A 26,785-nucleotide genomic window follows, 5' to 3' on the forward strand; every position below is an offset into this window, starting at 1 on the left:
ACACGTGCTTACTACCGCAGTAGCGCTAATTTACGTCGTCCGCAGCGCGTGATCCTACCCCAGCGCATGCGTTCAGCGACGCTGCTTACGTCAGATATGTTGAGCGAACGCATTCAGCGATCAACTGACATCCACCTTTCGTCTCCTCTGGACTCAGAGCCTGCATGTATTTTTCACCCTCTCAACGTGGTTTGTGACACCGCGTTCCATTGCAATTTTTGTTCCTCTTGATGTCTACCAACAACCCTTTGAGTTTGTCGGTCCGTTAACAGAACACCTTGTATATGCCTTACAATGGTTTACCATTCCCTTAATCCTGTCAGTATATGCATAAGAGTTTATATGCTTTTATAATGGTTTGTCACATTTCCAATCCTCCCAGCAATTCAAGAAAACCCGGGCAGCGCCGGGTATTATGGCTAGTGTAATCAGTGAGGTCTTAATGCATGGCCCGGGGGCCTCAAGAGAAGAGGGGCCTCACAAAAATGAGATCCGGTTGAAATTTTCCAGGATATACCCGGTAGGGCCTCCGAAAAACCACTTGGCCCGGAGGCCCATGATACTCTTAAGACGGCCCTGAGTGTAATCATAAAATGATTATGAATATTCCGCATAATGCAACGAATGAACGGGAATTATTCGTTACTCAAAGGAGCCCCCACACATCATTTTCTACGGGATACGTGTCTGGCAATGGTGGCCCCGGAACTGACCTATTCCTGAGGAACCACTAACAGTTCATTTTTGGCATGAAATCATTTTTCAACTTTGATAATATAATGCAGTTGTTGTAAACTATTGAAACAGTAGAAGTGCAACCAATTTTTTAACCAGTTTTCAGACCTTTAATGCCTTAGCTTTTTGTTATTTTTACTTTCTTCAAATGATTATATAAATGCCTTTTTTATAGCCTATTTTAGACATTTGCAGTGCTTTTTGCATATATGCCATTTTAGGCATTTGCAGTGCTTTTTGCTTTTTGCATACATGCCATTTTAGGCATTTGCAGTGCTTTTTGCATACATGCCATTTTAGGCATTTGCAGTGCTTTTTTTCCTTGCCTATTTTCACTATTTTTGGTGCCTAAAGTTCCGGGCACTAATTATTACACAGGGTGTCCTGCAAGTGCTAGAACGGCCTTTATCTCATCAACCGTCCGTCATAGAGGTATGATTCAAATTTAAAAAATGCTCAACAGTCATTCGAAAATCACTCTGTACCAGTTTTGGGAGTGAAAAACTGGTACAGTGTCTTACAAAGTGAAAAAAAATCTAAATCTTTATACGATCCTCCTCTGCTCTAACTTCCAATAAGAAAGTTGTTGCCCTGTCTCTCCTGATGCAAACAAAAGAAATTCCACGTTCGTAAGTGCAATATTCACAGAGATATTCGAATTCGGAAAACGGAGGAAATTTTGGGAAAGAACAGCGTTAAATTCGGGTAAAACGGTTTTTCCATATTTAACGCTGTTCTTCCGAATTCGAATATCTCTGTGAATATTACACTTACAAATGTGGAATTTCTTTTGTTGCCATCAGGAGAGACAGGGCAACAATTTTTTAAATGGAAGTTAGAGCAGAGGGGGGACCATAAAAAAATTCAAATTTTTTTATTTTGTTACACACTGTATTTTCACTCTCAAATCTGGTACAGGGTGTAGTTTCTGAATGCTTGTTGATCATTTTTTAAACTGGAATCATATCTCTACGGCGCCGGATGGTTGATGAGGAAAAAAGTTGTGCTAGCACTTACAGGATACCCTGTATATTACATGATCAATATAGAAAGTTGGAATCAATTCTGTTACATGGATAACCAAGATAGGAGGAGATAGACTGGAACGTCTGGGGGGGGGGGGGGCACGACGATGATTGCCGGGAGAGCATGATGATGATGATGATGATGATGAAAATTAATATATACGATGTACATAAGATCAGTCGTCCCCCACCTTTGACGCTCCCTTTGTCACCACCTTAGAGGAGAAATAAAGGACTAATAAAGAACTTTATTTCTCCTCGATGGTTACCACCCATGATTCAACTGAAGAGTAGGTCCGGCTAATTATTTTATATTTAATTTTCCAGGCTTTGTCTCTTTTAGGGCCTCAATATATTGAAAATTAAAAATTCAGTTTTTAAAATTATTGATGTGGCGGAAAATCGCACTAAAAATTTCCGAATTTATTTGATAAAATCAGCAACTTTTTTTTAACATTGACTTCTACAGGGGAACCATTGTCTCAGAAATGCTGATGATGATTTTTACGTACAATCTTCGGAAAGCCTCCATTAAGGCGCCTCGATAAGGAATATAAAGTTGCTTTTTCAGCCTCGATCAAGCCATTTTATTTACAGTTGGCATCATTTTGGAGTGAATTGGCAGTCTCGTATTTTCAAACAAGTCCCGATTTCTCACGCATTTTTCTCGAACAAATATGGTCAGTTTGGCGTTTCTGCCGTTTCCGGGTTTCTTTTTTTCTTTTTCAAAGAAATCACACTGACGTCATCATTCCCGCAGGACGAATCACAGATGTGTGTGTTTACCCTTTCAGCAGATCATCAGTTAAGGCCGACCGAATAACTTGTGCATAAAGCTCATGTATGGCCTCCTAAACAACTGTAATCAATTCATAGAAAGGTATGTATATTATCTCCATTCCCCCTCCCCAACACCTACATTCCCTCAAACGTAAATATCATTCCATTCCTCCCTTCCCCCCACTTGATTCCGGTAATTATTTGTTTATGTTACGTTGTAGATCACGTGGGAGAAAAAAAAACCCAATATCTTTGGTGTTTATAGATTATGTGACCTTTAATCCAATCTGTCTATCTCGATACATTTCTCGGATTGTTACCACGTACGTAGGGCAATACTATTGTGATTTATTTTGGCCTATTTATAGGTTTGTTTGCCTTGTCGCTACAGTTGAGGATGTTATTATTATTATGTAATTTAGGTCACTGTCATGAGGTCAAATGGGAACCTGTTTTTAGTGGGATTCCTTGAAATGTCACTCTTTGTTAAGGTCGAGAGATGACAAGTGTAAGCTTAAGCTAAAAATTGTTGTTATTTGTTATTAGTTAGTCTTTTCTCCCTCCTCAGCTATATAGTTCTAGGTAAGTGCCAAAGTTCTACCTAATTCTTGGGCGCAGATCTGGGGGTTAGGGGGCGATCGCACCTCCCAAGAGTCAAAATCGAGGGGGAGGGGAAATTTATCTGTACCGTAAAATACAGGACGATTTGACGAAACCTGATTGTCTGCTACCAAAACATTCACAGCTGATGGGTCTCTACCTCATCTTTATTGGTTGCGGATGCTGATGTCAGCCTCCACCTGATTCGAAGCTGATATATGTCTGCCCTGGCTCCATTTAGAGCTGGAGATATCTGCCTCCACCTCACTCCCAGCAGAAGGTGTCTGCCTCTGATTCATTTAATGCTGGAGATATCAGTATCCATTCGATTTAAAGCTGAATATGTTTGTCTCGGCTCCATTCAAAGCTGGAGATATCTGCTTTGGCTTTATTCACAGTCTTCACCTCATTACCAGCGGAAGGTGTCTGCCTCCACTTCATTTGCAGGTAAAAATGTCTGTCATGGGTCTGAAAGGAGGGGAGTGATGGGGGCAATATGATATCCCTGAAAGGAGCCAAAATTGACAGAAAAATGTATGTCCTGTAAAAATTGAGACAATTCACCGAACCTAAACAATAAATCGTACCTCCCAACATAGAGTTTGCAAGAATGTGAATGACCAGAACACTGACAAAGAGAGTGAGGCAACAGGTCAGTGAGTGACCAAAAGGGAGTGCAAACATGTGAGCTACCAAATCAGTCTGCAAACATGCACATGACCGAAATAGTATGAAAACATATGAGTGACCAAAACAGTGTCCAAGCATGTTAGTGCCCAAAACAGTGGTCAAATATGTGAGTGACCTAAAGAGTGTGTGAGCATGTGAATGACCAAAAGAATTACATAGAGTTTAGGAGCATGGCATGGCAGTGACCAAAACAGTGTGCAAGCATGTGAGTGGCCAAAAGAGTGACCTAGAGAGTGTATGAGCATGTGAATGACCTAGGGAGCTACAGAGTTTATGAGCATGAGAGTGGCCAAAACAGTGTGCAAGCATGTAAATGACCAAAAGAAAAAGTGTTACATAGAGAGTTTGTGAGCATGGGAGTGACCAAAACAGTCAGAAAACATATGAGCAACCAAAGCAGTCTGAAAACATACGAGTGACTAAAACAGTGTGCGAGCATATGTAGAGATGTGACGTGAGACTATTCTCCTGGATGTAAAAATTGGAGAATGATCTAGAATATTTTTATTTTAAATAATGAAAACATTTTACTAATTTTTTACATATTTATGGCTTCAGCGATTTAGGCTCAGTGATGATTGTTCCATATAACATTTGAACCCATGTTGAAAAATATTTCTAAGTGAGTCACAACATTACAATAGTTATTAAAAAATACTGATCAAATTTCATATTTATAGCTTCAGCGGTTTCGGCTCAACAGGATTTCTCCATATGACCTCCTCTTAGGGGTCAAATTTCGGAAAAACCATTCTTAGTGGATGAACATAAAATGTCGATGACATGATATAAAACTGCTGACCATATTTTATGGATGTTATCTTTGAACCTCCTTAGGGTGGGTCGAATTTCAAAAAAACCTTTATTAGTTAGTTTCTACGTCATGAAATAAAATTTCTGATAAATTTTATGAATATTAGCTTCAGTGGTTTTTGGCTCGGCGGGATTTCACTGTTACCTTTGAACCCTTTTATGAATCCCTGAAAGGTGTAATTTAGAAAAAATCCTTCTTACTTAGTCACCTGATGAAACAAAATTTCTGACCAAATTTCACGAATATAGGGTTAAATTTGGGATTTTAACCAATCCGTGTCGATCTCTAATCCTTTAACCTGCGATTGCAGTTAAACTCTGTCGGGGAATATGACCATTAGGGGTTGAATTTCGAAAAAATCCTTTCTTAGTTAGTTTTTGTGCCGTGAAAAATACTTCTGACCAATTTCATGAATTCAGTGGTTTCGGTTCACCGTGATTTCTCTATGTTACTTTTGACTCCCCTTGGTGTGTAATTGGTGTGTCTTATTTTATATATTTACACGTTATTATATATTTACACGTTATTATATATTTACACATTATTATATATTTACACGTTATTATATATTTACACGTTATTATATATTTACACCTTACTATATATTTACACGTTATTATATATTTACACCTTACTATATATTTACACGTTATTATATATTTACATCTTACTATATATTTACACGTTCTTTATACATACGTTATTGTATATATATATTCATAAACATGTAGCATATATTACAAACCAATTTTGGAGACATTCATTACCAAGTAAAGTCAATTCCCAATAACTGGTATACCGTTTTGTCGGCAAATTTTTGTATGCGCCAAAACAGTGATATGTTGTCAACATAATTCTTCCAAGTCCTAAAATGTAGATGGCTCCGGATTTTCTGTTCTATGCTATTTCCGTATTGTTTTTCCCATGCTATTTTCAAATTTTTCCCCCGCATTCTGGCTGATCGCGTAGATTTAATGTATCTGCACTGGCTATAATTCGAAGGCCTGAGAAGCGTTGTAGACTTTTGTATGAAGATGAGCAGTAACCCTAGCACATAGCACCTTGCCATAGTGTTTGTGGTAGGCTGAGGTCGATATTGTCTGGAGGAGGGCACCCCTTCAGTGCCATCTTAAGAGCATCATAGGCCCTAGAGCCAAGTGATTTTTGACCTTATCAGGCAAATTCCCAAAAAGTTCAACTACTCATTTTTTTTAGGCTCTTCTTCACTTGAGGCTTCAGGCCATGCCTGGGTGGGCCCATGCATTAAGATGGCACTGCTTCCCCCCCCCCCCGAGAATGGGAGAGGGGCAGAAAAATTTGTGTAGCCCACAGATGGCAACACAATACGTCAGCCTCCGGGCAGCTGCTTAGGCTTTAGTTAGCCGCGTGGCAGTCGAGTGGTTAGGGAACTAGCTTCTCACTGTGCAGGTCTGAGTTCGAATCCCGGTTCGGGCATGGATGTCTAGCCTACTAACACTAACAAATGGACGGATCGTGCTGATCCCTTGGGAATACGTGAAGATCACGTTGTTATTTAAAAAAAAAAAAAAAAAATCAAAACTTAAAAAAAATTCACGCAGAGAAAAAATTCCATTTTTTAAGTCATATTTTCTTTTCAGGTAAGATGGCGGACAGCGGCCATAACAACAGATTGCTTAATCAACATATACCCTGGTCACTGCAACACATACACAGGAATTCTCACAACTTGGCTTCGAGCGCTACGCAGCACATCCAGGACCTGCATCACTACGTCGTGCAGGGTCTCACGCCACTGATAAGCAACAGCACGACGACTTTCCAGCCGCCAGCCAATGTGTACGGCAACATAATTTGGCCAAGAGACCGGATGGAACACAATCTGGTAATGGAACCAGCCTCGGATGATTACGTCATGGATATGGGCCACGACGACCATGGTGGTATGGTCGACGAACTGCAGAATAACAGCAGCAATACGTCTCCTCGTGCCAACAACTTGGGAAATGCGGAGTCAGCCATGCAGGAACCGCGGAACCGAGAATCTGTTTCAGACATGGACTCTTTACGTGACAGTCCCGAATTTCGAATGGTTTTGACATTTGCTGAAAAGTACATTCCGTTTTTTTCGATTATACTGATGAAGATGGTTTTTGATCATAAATTAGGTAGGTCATTTACAACAACGCAATTCTCATTTGGAGTGTCCAGTGCTAGTTACACAAATTATGGTTAATTTTTGTTTACATACACTCCCTGAAAATAATGCACTGAGAAGTGATAGCTAAATTACTGCAAAACATGGTAGACAGTTGAAACACATGTCAATATGCAAATGATTAGTGAACCTAAAAATTATGCAAATATTCCTGTCACCAGAGGGCATGAAAGTGTGATTCTTAAAATTCCTCCCTCTGATTTTTAAAACGGCCTCAGAGATTGCTTTTATTACCTGTGCAAAGCTGTAAGGAATGTGGTACACCCATTCAGGAAGTTGTGAGGGGCGGCAGCTTAAGTTCTATTTAAACACCTAAATTTTAAAAAATGTATATCGCAGTGAAATCTTATTACAGCGATAATGGGACTTTTTATCTTTTATTTCCACATATACCCTTTATCTTCACATTTTTAGCTCCCGAAAGTGATTGCCATGATATTTTTGATGTGCACTCCTTTATACAGGGTATTCTATTAATGTGGACCGACAAACTCAGGTGGTTGTTAGTGGGCATCAAGAACAACAACAATTGCAATGGAACATGGTGTCGCGAACCATGTTGAGAGGATGAAAATTGCAAAAACCTCATGCAGGTTTCTCCATCGTGCTGAAACAACAAAAAGTACAATAATAACTACGAAAAGATTCATTTGATTAATTATTACCAGAGTTGTTGGAAGTGGTGGACGCTGACGTCATTGCACAGTCAGGCCCGTCATTTAGGGGGGAGGGCGTTGCCCCCACCTGGCTTTTGAAAATACACTAAAAAAATGTATATATATATACACACACATACATTGAGTACATGTGCTTCCCCCCCCCCCCTGGAAAAAGTTGAAAGGACGGCCCTGTGCACAGTCTACAACAACGTAAAAATGATTCTCGGATGCACTGAACTTCACAAAATATCTGGGCTTGTCAGTGATAAAATAAGAGGCTTTTATGAAGATGAGATTTTATTCAACGCCGCCTAAAGTTTCAAGCATGTGAACAGATATATCTGAAGCTTTTTATGAGCCTTTTACTTTTTTTAAGATGTTCTTTGTATTCCACTTTCTTTAATTTAATTATACAGTCAATTCCCGTTTTAACAAATACCATTTTAGTGAAAATCTTGTTTTAATAGAGACTTTTCAAAATTCCCCAGATAAGTTTACATGGAAACAATGTAAAAATCTGGAATTCCTTTGTAACAAAATTCTGTTATTACGAATGTATTTCTCCAGTCTTTTAGAGTTGGTTATAATGGAATTCTCGACTGTATTACATACAGGGTGTGCTGTAAGTGCTAATGTGGCCTTTATCTCATCAACTGTCCATCCTGGAGGTATGATTACAATTTAAAAAATTGCTCAAAAGGCATTCAAAAATTACCCTGTACCAGTTTTGAGAGTTAAAATACAGAGTGTAACAAAATAAAAAATCTAAATTATTATACGGTCCCTCTGTCTTCTAATTTCCAGTTAAAAAGTTGTTGCCCTTTATCTCCTGCAGGCAAAAAAACCTAAGTTGATAAGTTTGTTTGCTGAGAGATTTGAATTCAAAATGGGAGAAAAGTTGGGAAAGGGCAGCAAAGAAGAGGGAAAGGAACATTGTTCGATAGTTTTTGGCTGTGCTTACTGTACCTTAACTCAGTACGTTTCTTGGGCCGCTGTGGTGATCGAGTGGTCATAGTTACTCGTATCGCAAGGAAATTTGTATTGCCGGGTTCAAACCCCACCGTCGCTGCAGTGGTGGTCGGCTGAAGTTAATTTTCTGTGGTTCCCAACTTCGAGGTGCGAATGCGAGCCGATCTCCCCGCTAAAAAGTCTCACCGCAGAGAGCAACAGACCTACAGTGGTATAATTATTTATTCATTACACTTCAATCACTATGAATTGAGAAAAAACTCATAGTTTGAAAAATTGATTGCACTGCACATAACAAGCATTACACACAAACAAACTTCACGGAAGGTTCACTATATGTACACATACATTCCAACATGTACCAATTTGTTAGAAGTTCCGCTGAGGAAATGGATGAGGTGCATGTCTGTGATTTAGTAGTAGCACATTTCCTGGGTTTTTTTTTCACCCAACATTAATTTGTTAGCAAATGACAATACGAAAAGCAAGTTTTTCCACTTAAATCATTTATCAACAATATAAATTTTCTAAACTTACATTTGAAATGTTTTAGGATTAAACAATGCAACAAAACAAATTTTTCTTTAAAATGTTAACGTTAGAAAATATCACAGATTGTTATTGAAACGTTCTCAATGAATCAAATTGACAAAGTACTTTTCAAGACTTCATTATCTCAGAGTTCTCACAACTTCAGTATTTGGATGAACTGCCCAAGAGTCTGGAGCACCTCCCAACGGTGCAAGTCCAGCAAGAAACTGTGTTGGTGAGTCCAGGGAGGACGCAGACATGTCCCAAAGTCTGTCAGCAGAATCTTATGCTAGATAAGAGGGTGTTCCCTCAAACTTTCACATGAAGACCCCAAGACAGGTTGAGAGACAACAACCAAGGAGGAGAAGCGGCACTACTCTGATGGTGCCGGAGTGAGAAACTAGATCATCAAGACTACGGAAGTAGAGCGACCCTTCTCACGGAACGTCTCAGCAATCAACCATGATGAGATCGAATGCGCTCATACCGAGCACACTGCTGCTATATAAGGAAAACACTTTCGTCATCCACGATCATACGAACAAATCAAAACTGAGAATTGACGGCACTAAAATGAACATAAACCTTTTACCAAACATCTAAATTTATACAGAATAAAATATTATTATGCAACAATGATATATGGAAACTGGCACTACACAAAACATAAACATTGGAGACCTGGCCAGGGTCTACAATATTAGGCCTATTGCACAATGAAAATCTCATGACGTTAGTGACCGTAAAAGTGGTCCATTGCCCACCAATGGTGTGGAGGTAAACATTGCATTTAAATAGAATCACATTTACAATATTTCTTTTTAAATTAAATTTATATTGCACAAATATACGTATTATTATTTGTGCACGAATATACGTATTATTATTTGTGCACGAATATATTATCATTTGTGCACAAATATATTATCTGAGGTTGATGATGACTCTCCGCAAGGTTCCCACTGGTGAACCGTGGAACCTCCCTGTAATATTGGCAATTTGTTTGCTCCTCATGTTAGAATACCCAACTTTTCTGTGATTTTTGAATTAAAATAATTTAGCGAATATTGCACTTAGAAACATGGAATTTTTCTATTGCTCTCAGGAGATACAGGGCAGGAACTTTCTAAGGAGAAGTTAGACGTCAAGGGGACTGTATAAAAATTTACATTTTTTTTATTTTGTAACACACTGTATTTTCACTCTCAAAACTGGTACAGGGTAATTTTTGAATGCCTTTTGAGCAATTTTTGAATTAGAATCATACCTGTATGATGGATGGTTGATGAGATAAAGACAGCATTAGCACTTACAGGGCACCCTGTGTTCATGTCTTATTCTTCCCATGTGGTGCTTTTTGTTTTGCCTTTTAAATGTATTTTGTGTTTGTTTTTTGCAAATAAAAAAATGCAAGAGTGCTTACTTAAAAGAGCACCATTGCCAAAGAATTCTGCAAGCATCTATATATAAGGGAGAACACATAGAAAATATCACAGAAATAATTTTTGGGAGATAAAACATGAAGATGAAATTCCCCCCCCCCCCCATATAATCCACTTTAGCATTATGTTTAAAAAAAATGTGGATTATCTATCGCTGTGGATAATGTGTAGAAAACGATGTTAGCCTGAGGAGTAAGTATTCTGATGAGTCTGAATTTGAAGGTTTTTGGTCGAACTGTAAAGTTTGTTTCATGCGTAAATATAGTTTCGTGAATAAATTTAAACTAGTGTACCAATAAATAGATTATTGAAAGACAGGGTAAGTGTTTATATATTTTTTTTAATCCGGCAGCTGCAGATTATACATTCTTCAAATTTTGCATGCGAATTATGCGCCACTGTGGGTTATAAGCAGGCGAATATAGTATATGAGAATAAAAATGGGAAAAGTCTCTTCATTTTTTTTAAATTTAAAATTTTATTAAACTGAAATATTTAATTTCTGTTAAACGTCCAGATACACGTATCTTATATTCTAAAAGTTATTTACAGTTTTCAAAATCGTGCGTGAAGCTCTTTTTTTGTCATTTTCAAAATTCAAGTGACCCAATGAGTTGATGGTAAATGACCAATTCACAATATTGATCCTGTTGCCACAAATACAAATACAAATACAACACCACAACAGGCAATATGCCCAACGAGGTGGCTGATAAAAGGATGCCCATAAAAATATGGTTGTCATAAAAGCCAAAGTTTGATGTGTGAAATTGCTGTATTCAATCTTTTTTTAGGTGTAAATAATTGGAAAATGTGGCCTGTGTGCTAACCAAGGACGAAAATTGTGCTACATAGTGCTACGTTTGTCCTGATTGATTAATAATTTCTTTCATAGGTATACTTGTTGTTGTCGGACTCTTCGCCACATTTTTTCATTCAAATAAAGTCGTGAAAAATGAAGTAGCCAAACAGGTAAATATTGTTTTTAGTATTCAATTTACAAATTTTTTTCTTATTTGGTTTCCTTGTACATGTGTGTTCCTTGACAGTCATATACATGTTAACACAGTGTTATCGAAGGCAGATTTATTTTACCTGTGGGCTGTACACATATTGCCACCCTTTACCCATTCAAATTTAATTTTTTTGGCCACTCATTCCTCATATTAGTTGGATGCTTACCCCCCCCCCCCCACAGTAAGTATGCCGCTGTCTCCAAGTCACTTTTGTGATTGCTTGCATGCTTTTACACTCTCTAGGTCACTATTTTTGTTCCTTGTTCACTATGCCACCCTTTTAGTCACTAATATGCTCACATGCTCTCTAGGAAAGTATTTTAAGTTAAGTTAGGTTTCCTAAGGTTCACAGCCTTTGGAAGCCTATTTTATGTGAGGAAGAGACTTGGTTATATATACACATGTATAAATGGGAAGAAATGAGACAGTGAATCATTCACTGCCTGGCAGTTGAGGAAACGCTGCTTTAGGTCACTTTTTTTTGGCACTGACTAACCTAGCATCACACTCTTTAGCTCGCTCCTATGCATACATATTCTCTATGTCACTCTTTCAGTCACTCACTGACCTGATACCTCACTCTTTAGGCGCTTACATGTTTGCATACTCTCTAGGTTGGGGTGGACAAATCACAAGTGACAGGTTGCCATAGCAACTAGAAAAAATGGTATTGTCGCCTGACGTTTTCTTTGTGTAGTTGCTAAATTGCAGGCTGAGAACAGCATAAAATGTTCGGAATTTGTTGCAGCATATCTGCTAGTTTGAAAGAGGGGTCACTATGCTTTGAATTTTGGACCTTTTTCTTTAGGTAAATTTTTTTTTTGCTGCCTAGATTTTTTTTGTGATTTGTCCAGCTCTGCTCTTGGTTGCTCTTTTAGTTGCTTAGATGACCACTCTCGAGGTCACATTTTTGGCCTCTCATTGACATGGCACTCACTCTCTAAACAGAAGCAGATTCATAGTTTCTCCCATCCTTTTCCCATTCCAATCCAATTCTTATGATTTCCAGTAGGTGGTGCAAAGTAAAGGGGATGAGAAAATGTGCTTCATTGAAAAATCAGATTTACAAAATATCTGGGCTTGTCATTGATGAAATAAAAAGGGGTTTTTTTGACGATATATATGTGGCCTCGCCCATTGGAGGGTTAACAATGATAAATTATTTTATTAATGTCAATTTCAGGGTAAAAGAAGCTTGTGGAGGTTACTTTTGGTTTCTCTGAACCTCATGCTGTGCATATCAATCATCTACCTAGTACTAGCCGAGGAAGGTCTCGCATATGCGTGAGTATATGACGGTTTATGTTTAAAAAAAAAATGATCTGGGGTACTGAGTTCCTTAAACGTTTAGAGCTTGCTAAAAATGACAACCAAATACTTGTTCATTCCTATTAGAAATTTTTTTTTTTTGAGATATTTCACCGTGATTTTTCTCACCTATATACAGGGTGCATAGAAAAGTGCCTTTATCCTGGAGTAACTCACAAACTGGTGATCCCAGAAGCATACTTCCTATCTAGAAAAGTATATTCTGATGCAATGTAGTCACAAGATACAACATGATAAAACTTAACAGTTTATTAATGTATAATAAGCAAGGAGTACAAAAAGGAAGAAGACATGTTTATGTATCAGCATACAAAGTTAAACTGAACTTTTACAAGCACCTATGCACAAGAATAAGCATGAGGACGGTGTGCCATCTACACAGACTAGGATGCACTACAAGTATCAGAATAATGTGTAGACCTCCAATACGTCATTCATATTGCAAGAGTTGTATAGTTAACTTCTCCAATGTTTTTGATCCCGCTCCTTCTTTCAATGAAATGTATCTTTTCCTCTCTAATGCAAGGATCCACCAAAAGCCAAAAGTGGAAACCTGGGGTTTGGAGAAAAACAGAGGAAAAAAGATTATTCTAGTGAGATTATTATTTTTTTATGCATGATTACTTGCCCAAATAGGTTTTAACGCTTCAATAACAAAGACGATATGGCGTATATATGAGGAATATATTCTCAAGAATAATATCTTTTCGAAAAGAACTATTGGGTATAATATAATGGACAGATGACTATATAATGCCGAATTATCATAGGCATGAACTCATATCCAATGCACGAGTCCAAGCCCACTGAATATTTGCTACCATCTCGATAATACCAATAGAAATAATGTGTTTAGCTTGTTCCGTAATATTTTAACTAACTTCATGCCTTTGCATATTGTACTTAATATTATTTCTAATTTGATAACGCACTAGTCAGTTTTAAATTCTCTCTACAAAATTATTGTAACATGCATCCCTCAAGCGAAGACAAACATAGGAAAAGAGGGGGAAAAGAATTTTTCATATCGAAAACGTGGTTTTATTTACTCACAAAAAATTCCCAAGGTTACTTTGTTATCTCATATCGGTGCCTATACTTGGCAAGCGAAAAAATGGTGTTTCGTATTTTTTCCATGGAACTTCTGACGTAATATTATGTCAGAAACATTGAACGGGTTAATAAATTTTAAGCTTAACTTCTTATACAGACACCCTGTCCCGCAACTGTCGATTAAAAAGTTGTTGTCCTGTTTCTGTCAAACCCAATAAAAGAAATTTCATGTTTTTAAGTGCAGTATTTACTTAGATATTTGAATTCAAAAATATCTGAAAGTGAAGGAAACTCCTGAACTAGCGGACAAGCTTTTCCCTATGATTCATATGCTGTTTCCCCCTCATTTTCAGTGATTTTTTCAAATTCAAATATCTCAGTGAATATTGTACTTGGAAGTGTGAATTTTTTTTTGTTGGCATCAGGAGAGACAGGGCAACAACTTTCTAATTGGGTTTTTGAGGACGGGTTGTCTATATATAAATATAATTATTTTATTTTAATAATTATATATAAAACTCCTTGCAATATGAATGACATGTGCTATGTGAGGTTTACACATTATTTGGATACATTTTCCATCTGGATGTATGCTTCTAGGATCAATAGTTCACAAATTATTCTAGGATAAAAGGACTTTCCTATGCATCCTGCATAATGTTTCCCTGTTTTTTTCTCAATCCTGGGGTTCAGTTATCATAAACATATGAGCAATTTCAGTAAATTTAGAAGCATTTAATAATTTCAAGTATTAGTATTAAAAAAGTTATTAACATTCAAAGTTTATTAACTAATGCCATTGATAATTTTGTATTTAATTAATGTTATTTAACAAAAATTGACAAAGCCGGAATCTTTTTCCAACTGTTACCTAACAAAACTTTGACATTCAAAAAAGGCAAGTGCATTGGTGGCAAAAACTCCAAGCGACCCTTAACTGCTTTGTTTTGCTGCAACGTGAATGGAACCAAAAAAAAGAAAAGTGATGATGATTGGAAAATTTGTGAATTCATGGTGCTTGAAGAACGTGGAAACACTGCCTTGCAATTATAAATCAAGTCAGAGGGCTTCGATGACTACAAGAATTTTTAATGAAGGGCCAGTTAAGTTTTATGGAAAAATGAAGCGAAAAAATAAAAAGAGATCCTTCTTCTTATCGCCAATTGCATGCACACATTGAATTTTCAAAATTAGAGTGCATTCACATTGAATGCATGCCTTCTAACTGCTCGTGTGCTTTTCAAAAACAAAATTTAGTTATAATGAAGTGATTTCTTCAGTCTCTTGGAGTTCATTATAATGGGATTCGACTGTAATTTTCAGAATGTGTCTTTGATTTTTCATCCACCCTGTATATGCTTTTTTATTTCATGGCGGCCCTATATTACATGTAACCGTAGATGTGCAAAATTAGTTGCTGGGCCCCTTCATACGATAACTTTCACAAATTTTCTATATCATTTAGAATATTCTAATACATTTTCATATTTAAAACGTAGCCACTTTGTTTTGTTACAGAAATATTTATGCTACTATTTTTTTCTTCATTCATTTTTTAAGACAGTAAACTGTATATGGCATATGTGGGCTCTCTGAAAGCATGATGTCCTGTTGGTCATCACTATGGGCACCCCTGATTTGTTCGGTGAATCATTTTTTTATCTATAATGAACAGTGTTTCTCTCCTCTTATGTTCCAGATTGATATTCATTGCACCATACACTTCGCCCGTACACATTTGGGACGTACTATGGGTGGTCACAGTGACAGACTTTGTTATAAGGATGGTGACGGTTTTACTTAAAGTATGCGTAGTTGCTATACCTTCGAGAATAATAGCTTTCCATCGGAAGGTGAGTAAAATGAAAAATTTGGCTAGATATATATCGTTTATGGGCAACAACTGAAAAAAAGTTGTTTTTCCAAGTTTTTTATTCATTGTAAATCATCAGCTGCTGTGGTGGTAAAAAATACCTTTGGGAATAAAAAACAAGACAATCTTTTCCCGCCTCTCCTCTCCACTGTATATGCTACTGGTCTTAAATCATACTTCAAAGAGTGGTGATTTCAGTGATGTTGTTTCATTTCATTTTCTTTCATGACATTCAACACTCTAATTTTGTTGATGAATGTGAATTAAATACAGTAAAACCCTTCTCTTTTGCGGACATTGGTAGGACAACAAATTTGTTTATAAAAGAGGTGTTAATCAGGGGTTTTAAAGGCATACAGTTATTATAAAAGGGGAAATTATTATTTGGCTGTAAAAGATTGATGACTGCATGTAAGAGGTGTTCATTAAGAGGGTTTATTGTAGAGATGTAAAATTCTCGAGAGTAATCTTTTGGAGAATATTCTCTGGTAGGACTACTATTATAAATAACTTGAGAATATTTATATAGGTTCTTGATGAGAATATTCTTCTGTTATTTAGAAATACAGTTACATATAATATCCTTGAGAATATTCTCTGGAAGGACTACTTTCATAAATTACTGGGGAATATTTTTATAGGAAATAATAAGAATTATGTTGAAGTTATTAATAATATAGTCCTTCCAGAGAATATTCTCCTTGATGAGAATATTCTTCAGTTCCGAAATCTTTCCAGAGAGTAATATCAAGAATATATGTAATAACATGTATTATAATAAATAATCTCTATAAATAACTTGAGAATAATAATTATTTTTGATAAGAATATTCTTTAGTAACTTCTAATAGTAGTCCTTTGAGAGAATATTCTCTGTCCCCGTTTCTCTTCCCATCAAGAAGATGGGAATATTGAAGCTTTGAGACCACAATATTAAAGTTTGAAAGCAGAACCAACAGAGCTGAATTGCACGAATTTAAAGAAATGTGAGTGATACAGAATTTAAGTGTATGTGCATTGAAGAAAACAGTTCTGTATCTTAGAATAAAGGTGATTATATATATGAATAGCTTTCTTTATCAATCAACTTTGGTTTAATTGCGTTTGTTTTGAACTTATTTCTGAAAATTTATCTAATTTTAAAATAATTTTTTAAGGGTTTAATCTAAAGGTTTCTAAAAATCTTTATAACCAAACTTTTAAAACCTCTCATCATGACCTGGAGAATATTCTGAGAATATTCTCGAACTAAAAGTTGTCATTGGGGGGTGATTATACCAAAAATTGTTTTGTTGTAAATGTTTCAGGTAATGAAAACTGATTTATATTTCACAATATAAACAAAATTAGTAAAAAAATTTAAATTATTTAAAATGAATATTCTCGATTATTCTCCAATTTTTACATCCAGGAGAATATTCTTACCTCACATCTCTAGTTTATTGTGCATAAACAAATGTATTATGTAAATCCTGCAATGTGATACATTACCCATGATGAAAAAGGCTTCTTCTAATGTGTTTGAATCAACAATCTTGAAATCTTGTTTATAATATATCATTGTCTCTTTACATGTTAGGGTAAGCACTACCTGTTCATTGAGCGAGCTTCTCAGTTATACAGAACTATTGCTCCAATGCAACATTGGCTTTATTTCTTCTCAGAGTCGTACCAAGGCCCAAGCAAAGTGTTTGGCGTCATCTTGTCTGCTGCATATTTGATTTTCAAATGCAAAAGCACGTTGAGTAAGGCAAAGATGTGCAAAACCACATTCTTGAAAGTGATACAGAGTAAAGTGAGTATTTAAAAAAAATCATCGAATGTTTTTGTTATATGTTTTGCTTACAAATACAAACGCAAAGGCCACAATGGGCAATATGCTCAATGAGGTGGCTGAAAAACTATGCCCACATAAAATACGGATGTCAAATATAATTAAAATACAACAACCCAAAAAAAAGCAATTACAGTGAAAAAATAATTGTATGTCTTCAATAAAATATAATACAACCATAAAAAGTTATGGTTGTCTTATCTAAGTATAGATAACTTCTCAATTCATCCCATTATAAACATTGTATTTTTTTTTAAACCTGTCAATTGCTGTAGAACTTTAGACTCCCTGGGTTATAAGCTATCTCATTTATTCACAACCCGTATTCAAGAAAACCTCTCTGTGACACCATAGCCTGGAGCTGTATCCAGAATAATATTACTATTGAACATAAGTGAAACGCAGGTTGTTTGAATCAAAATGAGTCACCATGCACTTGTCAACGCTACTACTACTACTAAACCAGACATGCACCTCGTCCATATTCCTCTGCAGAACCTCTAACGAATTGGTACATGTTGGAACGTGCGTGTACGTGTAGTGAACCCTGGTGTGAAGTTTGTTTCTGTGTAATGCTTTTTTGTGTAGTGCTGCCATCTGCCACCAGTTTTTCTAACTATGAGTGAAGTGTAATGATTGAATGATTTATCGTTGTAGGCCTGTTGCTCTCTGTGGCGAGACTTTTTAACGGGGAGATCAGCTCGCATTTGTGCCTCGAAGTTGGGAACCACAGGAAACCAACTTCAGCCGACCACCACTGTGGTGACGGTGGGGTCAACGGTGAAAATCAAGCTCCGTTCATTTGCCCATGCTGCAGTTCTGTGTAAGGTGGTCTGGGGCAACTCCCTATTGCTTTTATTCCTGATTACACCCATTAATTTAATATCATCTTTGAATTCGCTAATTATCCCATGAATACACCAATCAAGTTTATCGATAAAAAGTGAACAAGTATGAAGCCACAAGGACATTTTCTTGAGCAACTCTACTTGTGACACCTGTCTAATCAGAAAATTCCTCATGGACCATTACCCTTTGTGATCTATCCCAGAACCATGATAATATCCAATTCAAGTTGCCCTGCCTGCAAGACCACTCTCATGTAAACACTTCAAGAGTTTGCCAGATGGTTGCATCTAATGCCTTTTGGAAATCAAGGTAAACAATTTTCACATTTTTTCCCTTTGCCCAAAGCCTTATCATAGAAGAGCGTTTTTCAACTGGTGTGCCATGAAAAATTTCAGAGAAAATTAAATATTTTTTCTGATGCAGTCCAAAATTGAGACTCTATACATGTAGTATGATTTAATAATGAAAATATGAAAAAAAAATTGAATAATGTTTTTACATACTATCTTCTACAAAAATACGTGTCAAAAGTCCCTGAATTGAAAAATGTTATATTTACTCGTTACAAAAAATATCAAAAGACTTAAACAAAACTTCAAGAAAGGATTCGAGTCGATTAGAATTTAAAGTTTTACATTTACTTCATGAATAGGACATTTGCGTTGTGAGAAAAAAAGGAATTACATGACTCCTTAATTACATAATCACAATATATATATATAATATAAATAACAAAAGATTACAACGATACCCATCTTTTAGACGTGCCTTTCCATACACCCTTACTATATTCACACACCACAAGCACGGAAATCGAAGTCGTGCTCAAGTATTAATTTACTATATCTTAACACCTCGACATACTCATCAAGAATCGCCCTGAGAGAAGCGAAACTTACAAGATAGTGCTCCTGGAGTGGGACTTTGAGCCAATCAGCGTGCTGGATGAGATCTACGTCACGGATAGTTTCCAGGGAACAGATGCAGTATGGTCCGCCACGACTTTGGTGACTTTTTTCTCGCGATAAGTCGCCAAGACCGTCATAATGCTTCTCTGGGTTGCCGTATTTTTTAACACTTTTCCGGTTTCGTTGGGTAATACTAGATGGCGCTGGCTTCAACAAACAGGATTTTTCTTTTGTTCACCGCGTTTTTTCAAAAATTCTAAGCAGCCGTTGTTCCATTTCCAGCGCGTCTTTCTCTCTCTCTCTCATTATTATTCCTCCCTTCTGTAGCTCTAGTTATTTGGATTATCTACTGCTCAGGTTGTATCATACCATTTTATTATTTCGTTGTATTTATTAGTTATTCATCCATTGGAACAGCATTTTATTATTTCGTTGTATTTATTAGTTATTCATCCATTGCCATGCCTTCTGTTTTATCGGTTTATTATTTAAAATGAACCTACAGAATTTTTCATGCCCGGATCCGTTTACTTAAAGAAAAGGGTCCGGGTTTTAATTTTAATGCATAGAATATTTATTTATTTAATCAACATGCCCGGATCCGTTTATTTAAAAAAAAGGGTCCGGGTTTTAGTTTTAATGCATAGAATATTTATTTATTTATTCAACATGCCCGGATCCGTTTATTTAAAAAAAAGGGTCCGGGTTTTAGTTTTAATGCATAGAATATTTATTTATTTATTCAACATGCCCGGATCCGTTTATTTAAAAAAAAGGGTCCGGGTTTTAGTTTTAATGCATAGAATATTTATTTATTTATTCAACATGCCCGGATCCGTTTATTTAAAAAAAAGGGTCCGGGTTTTAGTTTTAATGCATAGAATATTTATGCCCGGAATTCCTTATGCCCCGATCTTTTTATTATTAAAAAAATGGGCCAGGTGTAATTTTTTTTTAACTGATATTTTTTTATATTTTTATGCTTGGTGGTTTCTATTATGTTTTGCATGCTAATGGTTTTTTTTTCGGCGTCCGTAGTGTCTGACGGCCTTGGCGACTCTTCGTCGGGCCATCAGACATGTGTGGCGCCAAATAATCGCCAAGTGGCGGACCATACGACAGCTGTTCCGTTTCCAGGAACCTAGACCACCCCACCCCTTCCCAAGTGAAAGTGGACCTCGTCCATCTAAGGAATGTCCGAGGGGGCCATGTGGTCAAACTTCCATTCCCACGATCCGTGAGAAAATTCCCTTTCACCAGCCGAGAAGAAAAAGAAAAGCACCTACACTTTATGCACAATATCTAGCCATCTAAAACAATAATATAATTTACATAAAGTATGTGTTATGACTTCAATCAAATATGTTATGATCGAAGTCATAACAAAAACAAGTCCTGGGCGAGGCTATTAAATTTGTTGGAGAGAAAGGGTGGAAATATAAAATATACAATTAAAACATTTGAATTACAGAGGTGTAAAGTTCATGAGGTCCTTATTAAACACATTTTTCTAATATTCAATTGATTGCATACCATTTTGATAAAAGTATTCATCCAACAGATACAAGTACTTTCTCTTGATTAGGTGAGAAATTCTATTTCTTTTAAGGCCTGGTTCACAATTTGTGCTCCAAGAAGCATTGAGACTCAGTAGCCACTCCAGCAAAATTAAAATCAGTAAGTTTAGTAAAAGGAGGAAAAACAAGGCTGGAGTGGGTACTGCCATAGAATTATTTTCTTAAAAAGGGCTCCTAGAGTCTCAAAGTTTGAAGAGTATGAACGTTAGAACCAACATTTTACTGAAAAGTAGAAGTGGTAACAGAAAAAATAAGTTGTGAGAGAAATACCAAAAAAATAGATATTAAATTTTGATTTTATTTGTTTAGTAATAGATTTTAATTTGGGAATCAGTTGATGGAGCATGTTTTGAAATGTTGAAAAAGAAGCAAAATAATTCGGTTCTAACATCACATTTGTGGAAACCCGTTTTTCTGTAATGAGCAATATTAAAAATAAAATCCGATCACATTTAATATCTTTGGAAGAAGCTTTAGTGTTTCCTTGTCCAAAAAAGAAAATATTCTACAAATTTGCGAAACTCAGATATATAAGTTTTGTTTCAAAAATTGCATATTATTTTTGTAATAATTATCATTAATAGTTAATTGTAGTAGTTAACTCATGATTCATAATTATTTTTAATAATTAAATTATTAGAATTAATTTTTTTTACCACGGGAGTTCAACTGTGCCATGGGATGAAAAAGGTTGGAAAATGCTATCATGGAAGGAAAGAAGATTGGTTACGCATGATTTTCCTGAACCCATGTTAGTTTCCTCGCAAATACGGTGTTTCCCCCAAAAATAAGACCCGGTCTTTTATTAATTTTTGCTCCAAAAAAGAACCAGGGCTTATATTAGGAGCATGCTGAAAAACTATGTTGTTTACTTATTACAACTGCATTCATTGGGTAGCCAAAATATGTCATATATTGCTTTTTTATTTATTGTTAGAAATGCTGTGGCAGTGAATCACTGTTAGCAAGCAATTATTAGGATAAATCCATAATCTAATGAAGCCCAGAAAAATTGTTCAAAGATCATCAACAGTGCTCAAGAGTGAATTAGACTGGGTGGATTGAACTGCCAGAGCGGAATGGAGTGCTCCTCCCTTCTGTCATACAATCCTTGATCGATCAAACTTCTTATTGCACCTTTTGTGATGTGATTTTATGCAACTTTCTATGATTGTTTATTATTGGTGCCGGTTGCACACATACACACTTTGACTTTCAATTGATTCATTTGATTCTCACCTAATTTTAATTACAATGCACCATATGTAATCTTTGACATATCAATAAATTCTGATTTTGCCAGAGATGTCCTGGTTCCCCTTTGGGCGGTGGGCAAAGTGCTTACTCTCCTTCCGACAGAGCCTGGGTGTCTCGCGGTTTCTCCCGAAATTTTCTTAATTTTGCTTTGGTAAAAGTCAAAGCCTCAAATTTATCTGTTTACATGGGTGTTCATCTCTCGTCCAAGGATGCCTGATTAGGTATTAACGACAATTTAATTTTAGTTTATATTATAATTTATTTCAAGTGCAGTATAACTCCTCTTAATGAACACCCCTTAGATGCAGTCACCCTTTTTTTGAATTTAAAACAGCAAAATAATAATTTCCCCCCTGTATAATAAAATCATGTATTTCAAATCCCTGATTACCGGTTACCACTGATTCATGGATGAATTTTTTGGTCCTGCCGGTGTCCACAAAAGAGGTTTTATGGTATTAATTTGAATGAAATTGTTCATTAACATTTTTGTTTGATAATAAATAACAATAGTCATTTTTTATGGTTCAATACATTCGTCGTGTGTTGTAATGATGTACTAAATGCATCTAATTGATGATTTTAACTAGGGCTTATATTAGGAGAATCCTGAAAAATCATGCTAGTGCATGATGGGGTAGGTTTTATTTTCAGGGAAACACGGTACATTATCCATCCACACTTCACCAGTTGCCTTTTAATAATAATAATTTCCAAAATGTTTGAGAGGGAGCTCGTTAAACTCAATGAATGATAATCGGACACAGTACAAATGCCTTTTTGAATACATAGACTAGAAATTACTTATGCTGCTTTTTAGTTTTAATTTTCCGTATTCATACAGCTTTGAAATAAGTTTTGTTTTTTTCTTCTTCGGTAGTTTGTATCTCGAAAAATGAAATGGAAGCTAAAATCTGTTGATATACAGCAAGAATCTTGAACCTGTTGCTTGTGAGCAGAGCATTTCTGGCTGGAACATCCAGGAATGCTTTTGCCACTTTTGCATGTCAACTTCAACAATTAACTATTTTATTTTGTCATTGTGGAACTTTTCACAGATGTATGGCATCACTCCTTCAATTAGTCAAGTCAAAGAAGCTGGTGAATGCTGTCCTATTTGTCAAGAAGACTATAAATCCCCATCGATGCTTCAATGCAAGGTAGGCATCTTTGATCACAAATTTTGTAGCTTATCTTCAACCTAGTGTGTAATTTTTTTGCTATAGTTTCATCTCTAATTACCCTGGAAAAAATGAATTTTTCCCTTTTTTAAGAGAATATAACAAGCTGGTTCTAGATGTATCTTTCATACTGAGATACAGTGGATCTTCGGTTTATGAGCATAATATGTTATGTGAACGTGCTCATAATCTGAATCACTCGTACATTGAATCAAACATAATGACTGATGAAAACAGCATTGAATAAATAAAACAACACAATAATAGTATAATAACTAATAATGCCATAATAAGGTAAACATGCAATGCAGTCCCATGCTTACAAATTAACTTATTCTGAATTATATACAAGAAAAAGGAGCACTAATGTTCAAGACGACTTATGGACTCACTGTTATCTGCTGGCTGACCACAATCTTTCAATAACCACAGACTTCAATAAATGAACCATTTTGATGATAACACTTGTTTTTGCCTCCTTTCCAAGATTTCACGGAAAATTAAAATTTAACATTTGTTGGACAAATTCGTTGCTCACACTTCTACAGCTCTATTTGGATGGTTCTTTCCTACAAAATTTTGCTTAGCCTCCCAAATTTTATACATTTCTCTAATCTCATCTGAACTAATTGATTTCTCCTCATTTTTCTCTTCATCCTCCTCAGACGAGACCCCATCCATAAACTCTTGTGTGCACTGGAGATCCATCAGTCAGGGCTCCCACTTGTCCTACTTTTTCCACAAACAACAAAATTTGTGTAATTTTAATTGAGGAGGGAATCATCAATATATTACCAAATAGTACGAATGTAGTAGATTGCAATTAATGATTCTGCCTAAGAAGAAATTGTATCATTTTTTTGTTTTTAGGTTATTGTATGTGGGTGATTTTGTTTATTAATTTTTCTTTTGCATAGTTTGAGGGTTCAACATGTAGAGTGGTCATTGAGAACCTCTGTGTGTCCGTATAGGAAAAAATAATTTTGTATTTACTACTTCATGGTCTTCGACAGTAACTAGCATTCATCATTCAAAATTATAGTGCACATTTTGTGTATAGGTGAACAGTTTGCATAACAAAGCAGTTCAATGCGTAGGCCTATTCTAGGTTTGGTGATTCTGATTCTACCCAATAGTATTTAATTGTCTTCTGTATTTTTAGAGCATGCAGATACACAAACAATATTTACAATGCTCAGTAAAGAGCTAGAAACACAAGTGTTTCATTTGTCAAAAATGGCATTAAACAGTAAAATGTAAACAAATCCCTTTAAAAAAGATTGACTGCAGTAAAACCATCTGGTTAACTTTGACTTATTTACATTGGACTGTGTGATTTACTCTGTGCTTTTGAAATTGGTCTCGGAAGAGTGTCATTCTTAAACTTTCATGCCTTCATAATTTGCTGCGTACATTATTGAAGAGAGTTGACAGACTGTACTGTGGAAGACTCCAGATTTTTTCTTATTATGCTATGATTATGTTGTCTGGGTAGGGGGTACCCTCTCCATCCTACTTTTGAGTGGGAGCCCAAAGGAGTGGTACTCCTAGTCATCTTTTTCCACTAGTTTTTGAATGTCCTCTTCATTCACCTGCAATCCCATGATCTACCATAAGGACATATATCTTCGACAAAATATGGCTTCTGTTTTTGAGCTAACTCCTCAAAGCCACAATCAATAGTGCAATTAGTCCACAGCAGCCAATTAATTAGCCATGAATAATGAAGAAACAACAAATTAGTCCAGAGAAACAACGTCTGACCAGTGTTATCCGAAAATATATATATAATTTTGAAGAGTAATTTTACTATTCTTCAAAATCCTGAGTTTTTTTTTTTAGTCAGTGAGAAATAACTAAAAAAATTACATAAAATTTTTGAAGGAGTATTTTCAGTCTTCAACAAAATTTAGAGGAATAAAATTGTACTTTGATGTGCATGAATCATGCATTTAAATGTGTATCGGTGAACACTGCATCTGACTGCTTGTGGATTTTCTCCAACCGTCCACATTTGCTCTTATTAAAATCCTGATTTTTCTCCTTTGTATTCAAAATCCAAAATATTTGAAAAAAATTCAAATTAAACAAGAACATTAAATTAGATAGAGCACTCAAGGGAAGGTTGTAAAAGTTTGAAATATGCAAAATTCGAATTAACAAATTTCCACTGTATTAGTAAAAGTTTGGACCATGAGACAATAAGTGGTATTAAGCAGGGAAAATGTTCTAAACGAGCGAGATCCCCTGCAGTTAAATCGCACTAAGTTTTTTAAAACCTTGTCTGATAGATATCAATTTATTTTGGGGGAATTGAGTGTTTTCCCGATTGTGTAGTCTTTTTTTCAAAATTTATATTTTTAAATTAACCCTCGATGGCATTTTTCAACTATATGAACAAATATGCTCCAAAATGAACCAAATGTTTGCAAAATAAATTCTTTTGTTTGTTTAGCATATTTTCTGTGAAGACTGCGTAGCATTGTGGTTCGATAGAGAGAGATCCTGTCCCATTTGCAGAGCTCAAATTGCAGATGATCCTACATGGAGAGATGGTGCCACCTCACTAGCTCTACAGATATTTTAAATAAAAACTTTTAATTTTGTTTTCGTGCCTATGTGTTCCCGAGAAAAAAAATATAGTCAAGATCACACACACACTTGATTGCAAATGGTTTTAAAATAAATTTGTTTCAGCGTCGAATCTTCATAATAATTTTTATTTTACACTGGTGAAATTCGCCAATGAATTTAAAAGGTTTTTATTGAGTTGCATCATGTTTATTACGTCAAGTGTTGGGACATTTGTGAACCAGAATTGAATTTTTTTTTTCTTTTAACTGGTCCGAATTTGAATTCGCTGAATGTAATCTTTCAGAAAGATATTGAAGTCATTAAAAAAAGAAAGTGTTTATGTACAAAAACTGCATTTCTCTATTGATTTCTGAAAAATTTGTAACGAAAATATTTCAAAAGTGGTTTATCTCAAGAAGTATGTGAAACATGTGTAAAAGAGTTTTTGGTGTCTAACGGCTAGATCTTGTTTAGGAAAAAAATTGATACTGCAGTGATGTGAATGTCTTCAGGTTTAGGCACCAGACTTGCACTGGTGTATGGAAATTTTGCCCAGACATTTTGTTCTTGTCATGAAATGTTGCCCCTGACAATTTGCTCTCTCTGACTATGTGAGTGACAAAATAAGTGACTGTATGATTGACCAAGTGAATGGGTGAGTGACCATATGAGTGAGTGAGCATGGTCACATATACTGTTACTCCCTTAGGCACTCATACAGTCATTAACTTGATCGAAATGGTCACTTACTTGGTCACTCATACAGTCATTAACTTGATCGAAATGGTCACTTACTTGGTCACTCATACAGTCACTAACTTGATCACTAAATCAGTCTTTCATATGGTCACTCACTCACTTGGCCATTCATACAGTCACTCACACGGTCAGG

General features: G+C 35.9%; 1 protein-coding gene across 3 annotated transcripts; it reads left to right on the forward strand.

Annotated features, from left to right (window-relative positions):
- Positions 1-2,510: 2,510 nt before the first annotated feature.
- On the forward strand, positions 2,511-25,927 carry LOC149063592 (RING finger and transmembrane domain-containing protein 2). 3 transcript variants are annotated; one of them, XM_089255771.1, is made up of 8 exons: positions 2,511-2,640; positions 6,264-6,791; positions 11,338-11,414; positions 12,642-12,742; positions 15,540-15,693; positions 17,293-17,508; positions 23,197-23,298; positions 25,775-25,927. In XM_089255771.1, exons 2-8 carry the CDS (start codon positions 6,269-6,271, stop codon positions 25,904-25,906), a joined length of 1,305 nt encoding a protein of 434 aa, XP_089111897.1. In that variant the 5' UTR covers positions 2,511-2,640; positions 6,264-6,268; the 3' UTR covers positions 25,907-25,927. The 3 variants fall into 3 exon arrangements, with proteins under 3 accessions (XP_089111897.1, XP_089111899.1, XP_089111898.1); XM_089255773.1 differs by having other exon boundaries at positions 2,633-2,863; XM_089255772.1 differs by lacking the exon at positions 2,511-2,640 and adding an exon at positions 2,856-3,122.
- The last annotated feature ends 858 nt before the right edge of the window (positions 25,928-26,785 follow it).

This window comes from Pholcus phalangioides, unplaced genomic scaffold (assembly GCF_987345545.1).
Source record: "Pholcus phalangioides strain wild (caught in Gottingen) unplaced genomic scaffold, Ppha-v1.0 ptg000172l_1, whole genome shotgun sequence".
Classification (NCBI taxonomy): Eukaryota; Metazoa; Arthropoda; class Arachnida; order Araneae; family Pholcidae; genus Pholcus; species Pholcus phalangioides.